The sequence below is a fragment of the Myodes glareolus genome, chromosome 25 (assembly GCF_982192425.1).
Source record: "Myodes glareolus chromosome 25, mMyoGla1.1, whole genome shotgun sequence".
Lineage (NCBI taxonomy): Eukaryota > Metazoa > Chordata > Mammalia > Rodentia > Cricetidae > Myodes > Myodes glareolus.
In genome coordinates this window covers 10,696,057-10,715,792 of record NC_142050.1, presented here as the reverse complement: position 1 = coordinate 10,715,792, position 19,736 = coordinate 10,696,057, and the positions used below count along the sequence as shown (strand labels likewise).

The 19,736-nt window shown below is 35.9% G+C and overlaps 1 protein-coding gene across 1 annotated transcript in view; it reads left to right on the top strand.

Moving 5' to 3' along the window:
• Thsd7a (thrombospondin type 1 domain containing 7A) overlaps window positions 1-19,535 on the top strand; it is a 411,960-nt gene extending 392,425 nt beyond the window's left edge. The window contains exons 23-28 of the mRNA XM_048448971.3: window positions 1,224-1,397; window positions 9,115-9,210; window positions 12,097-12,179; window positions 12,528-12,738; window positions 13,133-13,220; window positions 14,158-19,535. Coding sequence (XP_048304928.3) covers window positions 1,224-1,397; window positions 9,115-9,210; window positions 12,097-12,179; window positions 12,528-12,738; window positions 13,133-13,220; window positions 14,158-14,242 — 737 coding nt within the window. The 3' untranslated portion in view covers window positions 14,243-19,535. The remainder of the gene's footprint in view (window positions 1-1,223; window positions 1,398-9,114; window positions 9,211-12,096; window positions 12,180-12,527; window positions 12,739-13,132; window positions 13,221-14,157) is intronic.
• The last annotated feature ends 201 nt before the right edge of the window (window positions 19,536-19,736 follow it).

Here is a 19,736-nt window from a genome sequence, read left to right as displayed (position 1 = left end):
CAGAGATGCAAGCATTGTTACAACTTTCTTAAATTCTTTGGCTAGTTGCTTTTTTCCTTGGCATTTTCAAAAAGGACTAGATTTTAATAAAATTTTATTAATTTCTTGAAAATTTCATACATAGTATTTTAATCATATTCGCCCCTCCCCCATAACTGCTCCCAGATCTACTACCACCACCTCTCTCTGAACCCACCCAGCTTCTAATCTTTCTCTCTCTCCCTCTCAGGCTCACTTCCCCTCACTCTCCTCTTTCTCTCTATCCTCCTCTATTTCCATCTCCAACTCTACCCTTCTCTTCCTCTCTTCTTCCCTGTTCTCAAAATGGTAAAAGATGTTGGATACATGGATCCATCATGTAATTCTATTCATATGCATATGCTGACGAAAAATCACACATATAACATATATGTTCAGTACAAGCTTATACTTCAATAGTCAAAAGAGTTTTAAATGAGAACATTTAAATACATAAGGGATCTTACAAACATGAGTGAGTGAAAAATGGCAAATGTAAAAAAGTATATATGGTATATAGAATATGATTTCAAGAATAACATGGTGGGGGATTTCTGAGGTTCTGGGAACCGTCTATTCTTGATTAAATGTTTATTGCATAGATATATAATCAGACTGTGGAAACATGCTGTGCATTTATGGTACTTGGCATTTTGCAGGTACTATATACTTTCTCCAAAGAGGGTATGGTTGATTGGAGATGTAGACTAGAAGAAACTGCCAGTCTAATTTCCACTGTGTCAACTTCTCAGCAGCTTGTCTCAACTAGATGCTTCCGGGAAGAAAAAAATATTCTATAATCACTGATTATCGCACCTTGAATTTAAAGCTCACTTAAGTTTATGAATATCTACAGACAAGTTCTATGTATTATTAGGTTGTACTAGCTCCTTTTACAATATCAACAAACATCTTGTTAGATTTTAGAAGAGTACTATCAATCTATTAGGAAATTACCATGATGGGAAAACTCCTTCAGGTCGTAGCTTATGTTTTATAACATTAAGTCACACAGAGGTCACCCCATCACTCCAAATAGCATATTTAGTACATATAAAATCATATTTATTGTTTATTCAAATATCATAAATGTCATGTATAATTAGCATACTTACAAATGTGGGCTAGCACAGTCAGTTGGAATCAAAATAAGTATCTGCAACACTGTTCCCTAGAGCTATAAATTACCAACCTGTTTCTTACAGGTGACTGCTATTTAAATGACTGGTCTTCATGGAGTCTGTGTCAGCTGACCTGTGTAAATGGTGAGGATCTTGGTTTTGGTGGAATACAGGTCCGATCCAGAGCTGTGATTATACAGGAACTGGAAAATCAACATCTATGCCCAGAGCAGATGTTAGAAACCAAGTCATGTGATGGTGAGTGCTTCAATTCATATATTCTATTCACTTTAGAATTAAATTAAAAGTAATATTCCTAGAGCCCAAGAATGTGCTTCAATAGGTAAAGTGCTTGCCATGCAAGTATGAAGATCTGAGTTTGAATCCTCAAAGATTGACGGCAAAAACAGAAGAATCTCCAATAGCTTGAGAGCCAAGTAGCCCAGCAAATTCAACAGCAGCAAAAGACAGATTCTGTGTGGATGACCAACAACCAAGATGGTACTATAGTGTTCAGATATTTGCCTCTAGGCTCTATATGCACACACACACACACACACACAGAGAGAGAGAGAGAGAGAGAGAGAGAGAGAGAGAGAGAGAGAGAGAGGAGATATTCTGTTTTAAAATGTGAAATGTTGTAAAAATGTTTCCTAGTTTTAAAAATTACAGAAACCTAAGATAGTTAGGAAAAACTGATTATATATTTATAAAACCTGTGATCAAACATAAATCTAGCATTTTTCATTTGTGTAACAAATGGAAACAAATAGCAAAACTAAACACTACAAAACCATAGCAAAATTAGACCCTTTAACATAGTCTAAGAAGCTAATAAATCAATTCATTGGTAAGAAGTAGCAATTTTAAATTCACAATAATTGGACATAAAGCCTCATATGAATACATGTTCAGGTGCCTATGCATGGAGTGCATATACAGAAGCATTCCTTCAATATTTGCAGGACACTCAGTAACAGTCGGTATCCAGAACCTAAGTGCATTACAATGTTACAGTTTGCACCGTGGTGACATCTTGGTAACAGCAAAAGACTTTGTATCTAGGGGAGAATGTAAGGCTCAAATTCTTAGATTTGTTCTATAATGTTTAAGAAATGCGACTCCAGAGTGACATCCACTGGAGCACGTTCCAGCCAATGACCTCCGCAGGAGCAGGTACAAGGAAGCAACTGCCGAGGAAGCAGGCCCAAGTCAGCAACCTCCACAGAAGCAGGGAGCAACAGCTGAGAAAGAAGGCCCAAGCCAGAGGCCTCTGAGGGACCAACCCAAGTCAGAGACCTTCATGGGAGCAGGGCCGTGAGCAGGGCGGAGCCAGTCACATCCACGCGAGTACGCCAGAGCAAGCAACCTCCTCAGGAGCAGATTCAAGAAAGTGACCACCTAAAGAGCAAGCGCAAGCGACAGAATTCTGTGACACCAGGCCCAGCTAGGGAACAGGCCTGAGACAGCGACCTCTGCCAGGGCAAGCCTGAGCAAGCGACCTCCAGGGAGCAAGAACAAGGGAGCAACCACCAAGAGATCAGGCCCAGGACAGAGACCTCCTTGGAACCAGGCCCACACCATGGACATCTGCAGGAACTGGCCACAGTCAGCAACCTCAGCAGGAGTAGGCCCAAACAAGCAGAGCCTGGAGTGTCCAATGGAAACACCAAGTGACCTCTGAGGTGACTGGTACCATGGCCCCGACTGAACTATGAGGAGCAACAATCCAAGCCTTGGATCCACTGGCACCTTAGAAGATTGATCCCCAGAGGCACAGCCCCAACTACATCAATCAGAGGAAAAGAGGGGTGGGCAACGTAAGAACACTCAACACCACAAATCACACCATGACATCAACAAAAACTAGTAACACTAAAATAGCAAGACTTCAACAGCCCTATATAGACGAAACAGAAGAAAATGACCTAAAAAAAATAACTTTAGGAGAATGCTTAAGGCCCTTAAAGAGGAAATTTAAAAATCTCTCAAAGAAAGGGAAGAAAAGAGAAAAATGGAAGAAATCAACAAATTCCTTAAAGAAAGCCAAGAAAAAGCAATCAAGCAGATGAAAGAAATGATTCAAGACTTGAAAACTAAAATGGAAACAATAATGAAAACACAAACTGAGGGAGTTCTGGAAACAGAAAATATGGGAAAACAATCAGAAACCACAAATGCAAGCATAAACATCAGAATACGGGATTGAAGAGAGAATCTTAAGCGCTGAAGATACAATAGAGGAAATAGACTCATCAGTCAAAGGAAACATTCAATCTAACAAAAGCTTTTTTTTTTTTGCCGAGGCAGTTTCATTATTTGACCAATGAAAGCAGCACATAGAAAGAAGACCCTCTTATACCATTTCCCCTTTTGTCTGTTTAAACAAAAAGGAAGGCTTTAACTTTAACATAGTAAAATTACATATAACAAAACAGTTATCAAGCAAGAATTACAGTCACAATATTTATATCTATTTTATCTTTTATCATAACTAAGGAAAACTATAACTATCTATCCATTCTTCAACTCCATCAAAGACTCCAGAAGGATATAATATTACCTAAGGAAACAAGAAGTAAACAACTTCCAAAACTCTAGAAATAACAGACATCTCGCTATCTGGACAGTCACTCAAAGTTCTTTTGTACTGTTGGGGCATCAATCTTCAGCCTACAGGCCCAAAGTATCCAGCAGACATTTCCATGAAGCAGGAAATTTCAAGGACAGTTTGGTCACTTTTTTCTGTATCCTGCAGAATGTATCGCAGACTCTTTAATGAATCAGGAACCCCGAAGATCATCTCACCTTTAGGCAAGTTCAGCAGTCCTCTCTCTGCAGGTTCTTTGTGTCCAGTTTATGCAACAGTCCAGGAAAGAGCAGTTTCTTGACAAATGGCTAGCAAACTCCATAAGTAGCCTCTTTGATGCCCATCTTCCTCTTGAAGTCAAGATTTATACCAATGCAAATTATTCATATCTATATCATATCCCCCTTTAAATGTAAAAAAACATTTATAAACAATATCTGGGAATATGGACATAATTATTTCTCTCCAAACTTCTTCCTGCTGTATAGGGGCACTGTTAATCAGGTCTTTTATGGTATAATCTGTGTGCTAGGTTCATCTCGGTCGGCAGTTGAGTAAAGTAATTTTTTGAGGGTGTTCACAGCAACCATTCAGAAGGGTGTGGTCTATCATACCATATTGGGATAGAAGCAATCACAAAATATTCAGGAAATATGGGACACCATGAAAAGACCAAACCTAAGAGTAACAGAGATAGAAAAAGGAGAAGTCCAACTCAAAAGCACAGAAAATATATTCAATAATTCATAGAAGAAAACTTTCCCAACCTAAAGAAAGATATGCCTATGACGATACAAGAAGTTTACAGAACACCAAATAGAATGGATCAAAAAAAGTCCCTTGTTACATAATAATCAAAACACTAAACATACAGAATAAAGAAAGAATATTAAGAGCTGCAAAAGAAAGAAGCCAAGTATCATATGAAGGAGGACCTATCAGGATTACACCTGACTTCTCAATGGAAACAATGAAAGCCAGAATGTCCTGGTCAAGCGTTATGCAGACATTAAGAGACCATGGATGACATCACAGACTACTATACCCAACAAAACTTTCAATTACCATAGATGGACAAAACAAGATATACCAAGACAGAACCAGATTCAACCAATAATCAGCCACAAACCCAGCCCTATACAAAATACTAGGAAGGAATCTCTAACTCAAGGAAGTTGGCTACATCCACAAAAACACAGACAATAGATGATCTCTATGACAATGGCATCACCAACAATGAAAACTAAAATAACAGGAACTATCAATCACTGGTCACTAATATCCCTTAATATTAATGAATTCAACTAACCTATAAAAAGACACAGGCTAACAGATTGGATAATAAAAAAGAATCCATCCTACTGCTGCATACAAAAAACAATTCTCAACCTCAAAGATAGACACCGCCTCAGAGTAAAGGGTTGGTAAAAAAATTTTCAATCAAACGGACCTAAGAAACAAGAAGTTGTAGCTATCCTCATATCTAAGATAATAGATTCAAACCAAAATCAATCAAAAGAAACAAATAAAGACATTTCATATTAGTCACAGGAAAAATCCATCAAGAGGAAATCTCAATACTGAACAACTATGCACCGAATACAAGGGCACCCTCATAGGTAAAAGAAACACAACTAAAATTTAAATCACACATTAGACCTCAGACACTAATAGTGGGAAACTTCAGCACTCCACTCTCACCACTGGACAGGTCTACCAGACAGAAACTTAACAGAGAAATAAGAGAACTAACAGATATTATTACTCAAATGAACTTAGCAGATTTCTATAGAATATTCCATCCAAACATAAAATAATATACCTTTTTCTCAGCACCTCATGGAAACTTCTCAAAAATGAACACATACTAAGTAACAAAACAAACCTCAATAGATACAAAAAATTGCAATAACCCCATGTGTCTTATGAATAAATATGGCTTAAAATTCAAATTCAAATGCAATACCAATTTCAGAACCCCACAAACACAAGGAAATTAAACAATGTACACCTGAACCACCAATGGGTCAAGGAAGAAATAAAGAAATTAAAGACTTTCTAATATTCAATGAAAATGGCCACACAACATATCCAAATTTATGGGGAACAATGAAAGCATTGTAAAGAGGAAATTTCATAGCACTACATGCCTACATGAAGATGCAAGAAAAATCCCACACTAGTTAGCTAACAGAACACCCTAGAACATAAAGAAACAAACTCACCCAGGAGGGCTAAATGGCAGAAAATAATTAACATAAGAGCTGAAATCAACAAAATAGAAACAAAGAAAACAATGCAAAGATTTAATAAGACAAAGAATAGGTTCTTTGAGAAGATCAACAAAATAGACAGAACTTTATCCAAGCTAACCAAAAGGCAAGGAGAGAGTATCCAAATTAACAAAATCAGACATGAAAAGAGGACATACAACAGATATGGAGGGCATTCAGAGAATCACCACGTCATATTTCGAAAACCTATACTCTATAAAATTGGAAAACTGAAAAGAAACAACTTTCTGCATATATATCATTCATCAAAGTTAAATTAAGACCAGATAACGAACTAAGTAGACCTATAACTGCTAAAGAAATAAACATCCATCAAAAGTCTCCTAACCCAAAGAAGCCGAGGACCACATGGTTTCAGAATAGAATTCTACAAGACTTTTAAAGAACTCCTCAAATTGTTCCACACAATAGAAACAGAAGGAACATTGCCAAACTCTTTTTGCGAGACTAAAATTAACCTGATACACAAACCACACAAAAACATTACTAAGAAAGAATTATAGACCAATATCACTCATGAACATTGATACAAAAAATACACAATAAAAACTGACAAAATCCAAGAACACATCAGAAAAATCATCTACCATGACCAAGTAGACTTCATCCCAGAGTTGCAAGGATGTTTCAAAATATGAAAATCTGTCAATGTAATCCACCATTCACAAACTGAATTTTAAAAACCTCATGATCATCTCATTAGATGCTGAAAAAGTCTTTGACAAAATACAACATCCCTTCATGATAAAGGTCTTAGAGAGAGCAAGGATATAAGAAATATATATAAATATAATAAAGACACTATACAGCAAGCCAAAAGCCAACATCAAACTAAATGGAGAGAAACTCAAAGCAATCCCACTGAAATCAGGAACAAGAGAAGATTTTCCACTTTCTCCAAATCTATATCTATTCAATATAGTACTTGAAGTTTTAGCTACATCAATAAGAAAACAAAAGGAGATCAAGGGGATAAAATTAGATTTAAAAAATAAAGTCAAGATCCAAAACACTGATGACAACTTTTACTGGAGAGGATATGGAGTAAAGAGACACTCCTCCTTTGCTGGTGGAAGTGTAAACTGGTACAGTTGCTTTGGAAATCATTATGGTGATTTCCCAGAAAATTGGGAAACAACTTTTCTTAAGACCCAGCAACACCATTTTTGACAATATACCCAAAGGATGCTCAATACTACCACAAGGACATCTGCTCAACTATGTTCATAGAAGTATTTATTGTCATAGACAAAACCTAGAAACAACCTAAATGCCCCTTGACCAAAGAATGGATAAGGAAAATGTAGTGCATTTACACAATGGAGTACTACACAGCAGAAAAAAATGATAACATCTTGAAATTTGCAGGCAAATGAATGGATCTAAAAAAACATCATAATGAATGAAGTAACCCAGACCAAGAAAGACAATTATCATATCTATTTGCTCATAAATGACTTTTAGACATAAAGCAAAGAAAAACCAGCCTACAATTCACAATCCCAGAGACAACAAAAAGGACCCTAGGAGAGACATACATGGATCTGCTACATTTGAAGGAGAAAAAGACAAGATCTCCTGAGTAAATTGGGAGCATGGAAATCATGGGTGAGGGTATAAGGGGAAGAGGGGAAGAAAGGGGAATGGAGAAAAATATATAACGCAATAAAAACAATTTTAAAAGAAATATGACAAACAATAAACAGAAAATATGAAAGAAAATACCATCTTATGTTGAAATACTGGAGGAGAAGAACTAAGATGCTGAGAATACTTAGGAAGAAAAGTAATGAAATAATGATTTAACCTAGAAATTATATATGTGTGTGTATACGTATATAATGTATATATGTATATATGTTGTTATATAATTATATATGTCATATATGTGTGTGCCATGTATAATTATATGTATGTCATATATGTCATTATATATAATTATATATGTCATATATATATGTTAATATAATCTTACTAAATTTATCAACCACTGTTTGATAATTTTATTTATTAAAAATTTATTTTGTTATGATTAGATAGATTTTTATACAGCCAAGACTGATTAAAATAAATTAAATGTGTTATTCTAAGCCTTCCTGTGTGTAGAGAGAGCAATAGAGCCATGGCTACAGTTGGATGTTTGCCATGTAGTGTGAAATATGAAAAATATTTAGCAAGGTTTCAGCTGTCTGTAGTTATACCAGAGACTTCCTTTCTAGATAGTTATATTTTTAAAGCACCAATATACTTGTTTCAGGCTGAACAACAGGGTATTTTAATGACACTAATTTAAAATAACATGACCAAAGAAAATAAATAATTGTAATACCTAATAAAATGTAACTCCATGTGGCAATTAAAATAAATTGACTAGACCTGCATTAAACATTGCATCGAGATAGTTCATCTGTAACAATGACAAATAAGATCCTGAATTATATATAAATCATAATCGACTGCGAATCCATAATACTGAATAAATGTTAATTTGAATAAAGTATTAATTTTATTAAGTATTGTTGAATAAAATATGCATATAAGCATATCTATAGAGAGAGAGAGAGTAAAAAGTAAAAATAATGTAAAAAGCTACATATTTACCTCAGAATGATGTGGTGGGGCTGGGAAATTAGGAGACAGGATCAGGAAATGATGCTTTACAATAATAAGTTCTTAACTCGTTTTATTGATGAGCAAACAAATGAAAAGTAAAGCAAGTATGGCTCAATGATAATGTTTGTTAGAACTACATGATAAATAATTGAATATACTCTACAGTTAGTTATTCTCTGATTTGTCTCTATGTTCCTTATTTCAGTGTATAAAAAAAATAAAAAAGAACTAAAACTTTAGAAGTATCTAGGATCTGGCACGGTAACAGGATAGAAGATATGTTGGAACATTAGTGGGGACTTAGGTTGACAACTACTGTTTTATCAAACTTGTTTTGCAACTTGGAGGCAGCCCACTGACATGGTAATCCCCAGCAGTAGACTTCCTGCCCCCTTTCAGTGGTTCGTACATGGTTTGATAACCCTCTCTCATGGCGGTCCGGAGTAATACAGCATCAGTGCTTGCTCTGTGCCTGCAGATGGACAGTGCTACGAGTACAAGTGGATGGCGAGCGCTTGGAAGGGCTCCTCTCGCACAGTCTGGTGTCAAAGGTCAGATGGCGTAAACGTGACAGGTAAAAACACCAATATCTTGACTTTCTACATTTATTCCTATAACATATGTAGTTGAATACTGAAGGACACTGAATTTTAACACACTGTTGGAATCAAGAAATTTGTGTTGTACATGTGTGGTGACTCTTTATAAAGTATTTTATTTTAATATATCTCAAATTCTCTCTCTCTCTTTCTCTCTCTCTCTCTCTCTCTCTCTCTCTCTCTCTCTCTCTCTCTCTCTCTCGTTTGCTTTTTTCAAGACAGGGTTTCTCTGTAGCTTTAGAGCCTCTCCTGAAGGAAACTAACTCTTGTAGACCAGGCTGGCCTTGAACTCACAGAGTTCTGCCTCTACCTCCCAAGTACTGGGAGAAAAGGCGTGTACCACAACTTCAAGTTCTCTCTTATCTGTCATTTTTAGACATTAGAATATATTTCATTGAAATACTATTTAACATTAATAAATGAAAATAAGTGATTTCCTGATTTTCCCTAGAGATTTTATACATTAACAACTTACTATATAAAAAGAAAATAATAATTATGCCTTTTACTATTTCTGCTAATGTGCTTTGAAGATGATACAGGCAAAGGTAGTATACACATATAAACAAAATATACCTGAATTATCAAATCTATTATAAAGACATTTTGGTGATTAATAAAAAAAGATTTACCAGTAAAATCAAACCCAGGGCATCTGAGAGGGACATTTGCTATGTTCCCATCACAAACTATTATTATACTTCCAAAGAACAAAATCAAAGGAAGGTTTTTGAAAGATATCTCCAACGGACTTCTTTAATATACAAGTTCTTTGTATGAGCTCAGTAAAGTCAAGAGCTCATCCTAACACTTATTAAAGGAAAGACTTCAAGCTGAATCTATATTGAATAGCCTGCAAATTTCATAGCAAAAAAAGTCAAGGTCTGAAACAGAACCTCAACTTCAGGCACGGAAACATAAACTTAAAATGGTGTCCCTTAATTATCATCTTAAAATCCACTGCCCAGGACACCTGCTGACTGGGGGCTCTTGTTTCAACTCTTCTGCAAGGAAAACAAAGTAACATGCATCAGGGTGGCCCTGAGTAAGTCCACTGTGATTTAACTTTCATATATACAGTGAGATCAAAGGATTCAGCCAGGATCAATGTGCTTCTTGGAAAACATCAATTTTTATATCGAATTTCAAGGGACCTGGGTTATTGAAACCTAATTACTTATTTATTCCCTATAAAAGCCAGAACAGAATGCCAAACTACATTCTTATGAAGACAGAATTTTTGTGAATAAAAACTCTATCAAGAAGCCTTTGATGATAGCATCTCCCAGTGGACATATAATAAATAACAGAAAACATTCCCACCAGGAAGCTCTTTGCTGTATGAACAGTATTATTTGGGAAACGAAAACAATCAACCCGAACTCCATTCTAAGAGAAATGGGTGATAAAAAGCACAGACAGGGAAGTATAGCCATTTCAAACCAAGTGTCCCAGGTGCCATTCATTTAGCTCAGGTCCTGGAAAGGAATATACGTCCTTCTTTAAGTGGTTCCTAAGGAAATTCTATTTGGTTGATTTTTTTTAAATATAGAAGCAAATAATATTTGTTTGCTTTTTCTTCTGACACTATTGTTTCTTTACTGCAAGTGAGACTGTTTCTCAAATCAAAATTAAGTCAAAATTTAAAGATTCATCAGTATAAGTCACATTTAAATTTATTTTAATACGTAAAAGTATGTATACAATTATATTTCTCTGTTACCAAAAAGCCAATGTAGAGTTATTTATGAAAACCTCTAGATGCATTCTTCTTCCACCGTTTAGATGATTTTTTCCCTATGAAAACAGGTGTAAGTACATTATCTCGGTGGACCAGTTGCTGTAATTTACAGATTGTCACTGTAAGAAAGTCATGGGACTGCTTTCCTTTTTCCTCTTATGTTTAGTAATAGATAGTATGGTCATTAACTACATGTGCCTTACAATGACTAACTGCTTTTGTGATGTGATAGTTTTTGTTTCATGTTATTATATGCATTTTAATATGAAAGAAATAATTAATAAAGTCTGAAAAAGAATTTATAAGATTAAAGAAAAAACAGAGAACTGATGATGGGAACCTTTGATTGATCCAAAATACTATGAGCTCCATAAATGAAGAAAATCATTGGTTTGGCTAATAAGTACAATTCGAAACTCTGGGTCACACCTATATCACCAATATAATTTCTTCAGACAACTGTTTCCATATTTAAAATGCAATAACAGGCAATGCACAGTTTGCATTATATGTGAGAAGTAAACTAGGAGAATTCATTTCAACGGCAAACTGGAAAACAGCACAAGCAAGAGACTTGTTGGTTACATTGGTCTTCTTTCCAGAAACCACAAGGATCTGAAATTAGCAACAAGAACAGTAATTTTCCTTAAAAATAGATATGGATTCTAATAAGCCCTTTTGTGTAATAATCAAACAAATTGAAAAGTTAGTTTAAGGGATGTGAAAACTATCATTCTGAGTAGTCAATAAAAGTACTTAGTAATAAAATAAAATTAAAATATTTTGCTTTTCAATTGCTGGACTTGGCTTGAGGAAACAGATTCTATGACCTATTTTTTCTGACTATTATCAGAAATAGGTTATATGAAACTAGTGTTTCGAAAATAGCAGCTACAAAATAAGCCGCTTGGCAATGTGTCTTGGATGCTTACAAAGCACATCTGGCAAAAAGGTCCCGAGTTACTAATGAAAGTGATGGAGGCTAGCCAGCCATTTCACAAGTACAGAACTTCTTACAACTTCCAAAGTGTTTCGGACTTCCAAGACAAATCTAAAACAGTGTATGGGTTTATCACAGCAAGAGGAGTCGTTTGTTAAATTATGATTTTCTGTTCTGCAGGGGGCTGCTTGGTGGTGAGCCAGCCTGACGCCGACAGGTCTTGTAACCCACCCTGTAGTCAACCCCACTCATTCTGTAGTGAGGTATGTGCACATTCATTAAAATGGGCAAGCCTTCTCCAACTGTCACCGCTGTCTCTGGTACAATGCCTCGCCTGCCCCCAGATTGCCATGTTTGAAGACAGGAACTATTCACTTTGAAGCATTTCTTTTTAACTATGTGAACAACTCTTAATGCACTTCTTTTTTCTACCTTTAGAATAACTTGGCACAGTATCAATGGGTAGGAGGGGTTAAGGTAGCTAAGGCAGATATTGCATGTGGTCAATTCTTTTAAAAAAGCTTCCTACCACTCCTTTTCTGAATACGCTTAGCGATACTTTCCTAGATCACGTCGGTCCGGTGTGCAGAGTAAACGTCCCTGTTTTGCAGATGAAGACGTGTCGCTGTGAGGAAGGGTACACCGAAGTCATGTCCTCCAACAGCACCCTTGAGCAATGTACGCTTATCCCGGTGGTGGTGATTCCCACTGTGGAGGACAAAAGGGGTGATGTGAAAACCAGCAGAGCAGTTCACCCAACCCAGCCCTCCACTAACCCAGCAGGACGGGGCAGGACCTGGTTTCTACAGCCATTTGGGCCAGGTGAAGAACACAAAATTCTTTATTTAGACATTATACCAGTAACAATGTCACAGCATTTTTTAACAACCAAGGATTTTCAAATAAATGATTATTCCTTTGCCTATTTACTCATTTTAACATCACCGTTGTCTTTATGTAATTTTATCTTCCTTATTGAAAGAACCCATGCTGCAGATGTGTAGAATTGAAATTACTTTTTTCAGAAAAAAATTAATGTTGATATTATTTATCAAAAACACTAGTAACTGCTTTCCATTAGTGGTACCTGTACTAGGAAGGACTTCAATGTGAGTCTTGAACCCATGATCATATGTGAATGATCAGGGGTCATATTCAAACCTGTCCTATATGTTCCAGACTAATGTACACCAATATTAATATCTGTTCTTCTCAGATGGGAGACTAAAGACCTGGGTTTACGGTGTTGCAGCAGGGGCATTTGTGCTGTTCGTCTTTGTCGTCTCCATGATTTATCTAGCTTGGTGAGTAAGTAAATGGTTCAAAATCTAGAAGGCTAGAGAAGATTGTTATTCCAAAGGTAACCCTTTCGGTTCCCAGTACCGCAGGAACAGACTAGTGTGTGAAATGCACTTTCTGTATTTCTTCCAACTTCACACAAACTTCCAAACGGAGAACACAAACTTTAAGATTAGAGAATCTGAACTCTGCCTGCCTTGTCTGAGTCATGCAGATTGTGGCAATGAGTCAGGACTGTTCAAGGTCATTTTTTCCAAGATTTTTCTCATGAATAACTGATATAGAATATTGTTTTTCATGAATGGTATGTAATATATATTTTTATATTGAATTTTCCCTAGAGGAAGATGTTATAATAATTCTTTTTTATTTTTAATAGAATCTTATTTTACATACCAATCCCAGTTCCCTCTGATCCTCCCACTCCCCCAACCTTCTCCCCACCCCACCCAGCATCCACCCCTCAGAGAGGGTGAGGCCTCCCATGGGGAGTCAACAAAGTCTGCCACATCACTTGAGGCAGGACCAAGGCCCTCCCACTTGTATCTAAGCTGGGCAAAGCATCCCTCCAAAGGGAATGCCTCCGAAGAGCCAGTTCATACACTAGGGATAAATACTGGTTCCACTGCTATTGGCCTCACAAACTTTTATATATTTTTTAATAAATGTGCATTATTTACAGAAGTTTCTGGACAAACTCAAAATATACTATATTATCACTTATATTGTTATCAATCAGGAAATTGAATAATCTGGCTTTTACAAAATAGTTATAACACAGCTTCTTGAAACTGTGAAACTCAGAGATCACAAAGTCATATTCTAAAAGTCAGGGTAGAAAAGAGAAAACTTAGATCAGCCAATTTGTTTTGCTTTTTATTTAGACAAGAATATTTAACATGAAAGACTGACTTTCTTCAATTTTTCCTGAATTTTCTACAGCAAAAAGCCAAAGAAACCCCAAAGACGACAAAACAACCGCCTCAAACCTTTAACCTTAGCATATGATGGAGACGCTGATATGTAACACTGAGTACTCCTGGAAACAACCAGACTTGGCCTTTCGCCTCTGTAGTAGCCATCCAGGGGCCACAGTATCAGTATTCAAATGCGTGGATTATAATTAACTTTAACTGTTGTGAACACCATCATTAAGGGGGGAAAAAAAGAGAAAACTCTACTCCCACTGGGAATATTCAAGACAAAACCACTGACATACAGAGAGTCAACCTTGAGAATTCTGAGATGCAGTGGAATGCATGTTGTGTCTTGAGAGTTTTGTATCATCTTTTCTGAAATCGACCAATTGAAGAAAGAGACACTCTGATCTCTGAGAATCAGTAAGGAAATAGGCCAAGTGGGAAGTCACATGCAAGACTGCTTGCAACACTAACCCACAAAACTTTCTAGCATGAACAGTTCATAATGAAGGCTTTACAATTCTACACTTAAGCATAACAACATGTATATTTGATCAAACGAGTTGCATTATGATGTCACCTTATATACTCGTTAATAATCAACGTTTAACAGTGAAGACAACGTAAGTCCTACACTAGAGGGAAAGTCCAATGAACAATAGAGCATCTTCACCATTGATGGTAGCTTTTATTGACCTGCATTTCAGAAACAAACTCTTTTAAAAGACTATTCTTGTCTCTCCAGTGTGTGAATGCTGGACACGTGCTAGTATCTTAGAAGACAGAATCCTCAAGTTCGGGGATTTTATAGTGGTTATTGTCTAGAAAACAAATAAGCTTGTATTAATACATTTCTACTTTCTCTGATTTCACACTGGTTGCCTACATCTTTTTTGCTATATGGAAGGCACATTTCGCACTATATTAGTGCAGCATGAGAGGCACTTAACCAGTGTTGCCATAGAAACTGCCTCTTTTCATATGGGATGAAGATATCTGTACCGAGAATGCTGTGGAGACATTTGCAAGAGTTTGTACTTTGAAGAGAGTTCAAAGTACAGTTCAGTCTTGATGGTAACAGGATTGAATCTGCCATGACATCTGCTGTCTACACTCTTCCTTCTCACTACAGCCATTATGAAATTGACAACACAGGAAGAATTCAAGTGTTGAAATCCCTAACACACCAACCTCCAAAAGGTGGAACCCCCTGGTTGGGTTACAGTTGCTCTTGGAAGGCTGTTTCTGATAAGATTTATATATATTTGTTACCTTTGTTTAAAAAAAGAAGAAAAGAAAAGAAAAGAAAAAAGGACTGGTTGTCTTCGTAATTTTGAGCAGATGGAGAAAATAATGTATCAATGATTTTTTTTAACAAAAAAATCAAAATTATGTGTTGGCTTTTCTTTCTTCATGATTTGCCTTTTTGGCGTGAGGTTGACATTCTGCCATGTAGGCTGTATTTCATAGCCATGGTCTTTTGCCCTTTTCATGGCTGAAAGCTGAAGTAGTGTGATTTTATAACCTAAAATTTAAAAAAAAAAATAAGAGTGAATGATCTCATCCAGAGCTTGCTTAAGTCTCTAGAGCAAGGGTCACAAATCTTTGAAGCAAAAGATCAAAAAGGAAATGTTTTCAGACAAGTCTGTAGTTGGGCTCACAACACTGCCACTGTACAATGTCACCAGAGAAGATACTCAGCAGGAAAAAGAACATCTTCACCGTTTTCCAATAGAACTTCCTTTCCACAAAAAAAAAAAAAAAAAAAAAAAAAAAAAAAAAAAAACCAACAGGCTATATGTACATGTCCTACACTCTAGGTCTGTTTTCAGAGCTGGTTCTACATTATGCAATCTCTAGTTCTCAGTTGTTTACTCTCTATCTACCAGACTTAATCTCACAGGTAACGATTTATAGTCATTACTTACTGATTATTGGGGAGGTGGTTCTATGTTCACTAGCGTAGCCTGGGAAATGCCACTGTGGAATCCATCTTACTTCTTTCTTCTGAAAAAGAAGTTAACCTGTGAAATGAAAACAACAGCCACTCATTTCTGGCAGTAACTACTACAAGTAGCTTCTGGAAGGGACCATTATGCCTTCCAGTCTTTTAAATACAGTAAACTCCTTTTGCGTTTTGTTGTTTTGTTTTGTTTGTTTTTAATCTTAAACAAGTCTGTGTTGCTGTTTTAGGTGATGAGGTAGTTACCTTCATAGACTGGGTCTGAGCTCCCTCTGCTGTCTGTTACAACAGCTTTTCCTACAAAGATTACAGAAGAATTCTGACTAAGAGGATGTTGCAATCCCCCAATGAAAATCTTTATATATAATTCAATATGAAAAAATGTGATAAGTGTTTCTTATTGATTCCAAAAGTAAGGCTTTAAATGAAACATATCATTTTAAAGAGAGCAGATAGAAGGGTGAGCTTTACTTTAAGCCAGGGATTTAGTTGAGGTAAAACATGAAGAGAAAGGAATATAATACTTTTATTCTAAAACTGTGATTGTTCATACACACACACACACACACACACATCAGAGGTCTTCCGAATAATCCTCAAGTTAATCTCTTTGGATAAAATAAACTCTGTCTGTCCAAAATAGTTGAAAAATAATCTACTCTGATTAGGTGAAATATTATAACAATCAGATTAAATATGGGCATCGCCTAATGATCTTGAGAAGGGGGATAAATTTTTTTCCTTACACAAACCACACTTAAGGTATTTTATAAAATTTGATCAATTAAAACGAGATATCAGTGTTCTCCTACATAGGATATAATAAGGAATCAAAAGTTATAAAATATTGTGAAGATGAAAGACGTTTATGAACAAGTAATTATATTTAAAACACCACATTAATGTTGGAGAAACATTGAATATTCAGTATCAGAATAAATCAATATTGCATGGATTCTTGTTAGAAATGTGGAAAGAATAATGTATCCATTTGGATAATTTGAACAAAATAGATGATTATGATTATATTCATATTTATATGTCTTATTGAGTATATAGGGAATAAATACTGGAATTTCACCATAACTTATTCTCTTGGTTCATCTAAAAATTCAGGAGGTAAACAGTAAAGACTTGTCTGTTAAGCCCTTTGCCTTTCCAAAATATTCTGTGGGCAGACATGAAAGGAGAGGGAGACAGAAAAAGAGGTAACGAGAGAGGAAGTAGGGAGGGAAAGAAGAAAGGGAGGAAATGAGGGAGGAAGGGAGGGAGGAAGGAAGGAAAGGACAGAAGAGAGATTTTCTACTTGATTTTAAAAAGAAAGGACAAAGGCAGGCATTTATATAATTTTGTTGGACTGTCTAAGAAATAACAGCATGGCTGCTTGAAAGGGACTGATTTGTCCTTCATCCATGCTATCCAATATACTGACTATAACTAAGCTCTATTTCAAAACTTTTTTGAGTGTAGCTTAAGCTCATTGAAAAGGAGTACGTTAAAGCATGTCTTTAATTATTTATAAAATAAAGCACAAATTACTTATAAGAAGACATACTTACTGAGTTATCACATGTAAGACACTCTGATGGACACTTAAAATTAGCAATGGCTTTTGTGTACATAGATTACTAAGACATCCAAAAGAAAAGTATGCTTCTGAGAGGCCCTTGGCTTGGAACGCACTGCTATAGATCTCTTATGAGTGTTCTTAGTCTTTTTCCGCAGGGACTCTAAATGTCAGAACATGCTCTAAGGGGTGACAATTGTCACACTGGCTTAATCAGAATGGCTAAGTTCCTGAATATTCCAAGATAAAGCCATTGCTTCTGGGGGAAGAGAGCAGCATTTCATTTGTGCCTACCTCCTCTGACTTCTGTATCCTTGGTTCTGTGTGATGCTTCTCTCTGCCTCATCTCTCCAAGTTTACTCTCCTACTGGTTGTCATAGCCTTGTCTATTTCCTTCCAAACCACCTTCCACTAAACACGCCCAGAAATTTACAAGGAAGAGTGAAGCACATTTATTAACTCTTCCTATTGAAACACAAACATTAATTAGAGTGTAAACATTTTTATTTAAGTGGACTACCCTTATCAAAGCAATGAATAAAGAGTAAAAAAGAGTCGTGCAGGTGGCATGCCAAGAGAAGAATAGAAAATCTTCAGTGTGAAAATGTCAATTTCTATACTTACACTGTTATTAGCCAGTGTCCTCTTATTCCCCAGGTTTATCTAAAATCTTTGTTCCCTCCCCCACTTTGCACAACAGTGAAAAAGTCGTCTGTACCTCTCCATAGTGAACGGAAAAGAGAGCCTGATTCTAGGGAGAGTTAGAGTCTGAATAGATTTGCAGAAACATCCTGGAATTTCGATATTTGTAATTTTTTCAAGTTCAGCTCGAATGTATTCTGTCCAGTTCTCTTGCACGGAGGAAGGAGGCAGCCAGCAGCCCCTGAACAAGTCTGTAAGAATTTCTGAAGAACACACTTGAGCATTCGGGGTGTGAGAATAGAATCTCCCTGTTCTCCTCATGATAGTCACCCCATCCCCACCCCACCGCCTTCAGAAGTTCTGGCACAGGCTTCTAACACTGAGGTGTGGACCCAGTAAGTGACTTCTTCTTTCTTTTATTTCCTTTTGTTTTTTTATCAATAAGATATTTGCAGTGTGATAAAAATCATCCTTATTTAACAAAGACAGTGGGAAGTGCTTACGTTTGCAATATTAAAAGAATAAAAAATTGTTAAACAAATAAATTTAAATTTGCATTTTTATTCTGCTCTGTCAAACCAGACCAGAAACTTGCAAACATCTGAACCAAGCCACCTTGTCAGTGGGCAAAATCCTACTTTACTTAGAATATAACTGATTACAAGTTTTATTGTTCTGTTTCATAGTTGTTAATTTTTCTTTTATTTAAGTAATTATTTATTAACTAATTTTGAGTCTCAATCAGCTCCCTGGATAGTTTGTGCTTTTTTTTAAGCAAACATTTAGATTCCTTCCCTAGTACTTTTTTCTGCTCCTTTTATCACAGAATTTTTGAAGGATCAGTATCCATTACTGTAAAATATAATTTTATTAAATTTATTCTCTTTCTTTCTTTAAATTCTATCACTGTAAGTGGGTACACTTTTGTCAATTTAACTACCTGAATATTTATTTTGCTGCAGTAAGGAGGCAACTGTCTGTGAACTTTTTGTTAATATTTCTTTGTAAATTGTGTAATGTAATTTATTTTAAATTATGTATACTTATTTTTTAATGTACAAAATATCTATGTACAAGCAACTGCAGATTGGCAAACTCTGTCACGGAGCTTAATGCAGCTATGGGATGGCGCGTGGAGATGTAATGTGCTTTTCTACATTTTCATATGGGTTATTTGTAAATATCTATATTGCTGACAGACATAAATCCGAAGTCATTTTCATTCTAATTATGTGGGTCTGTGCTTTTATTTGCATCATCTGCTTCCTATGCAGCGATTAAAAAAAAAAAACATCTATTTAGTGATTATCCAAGTCTTTTACCATTTTTTGTTTTATATTTGTCATTTGTTTGCAATTCCAATATAAAAAGTTTGAGAAATTTAGGTTTCTCTTTAAAAGGCAACAAAAGAATGGATAAAGAAAATGTG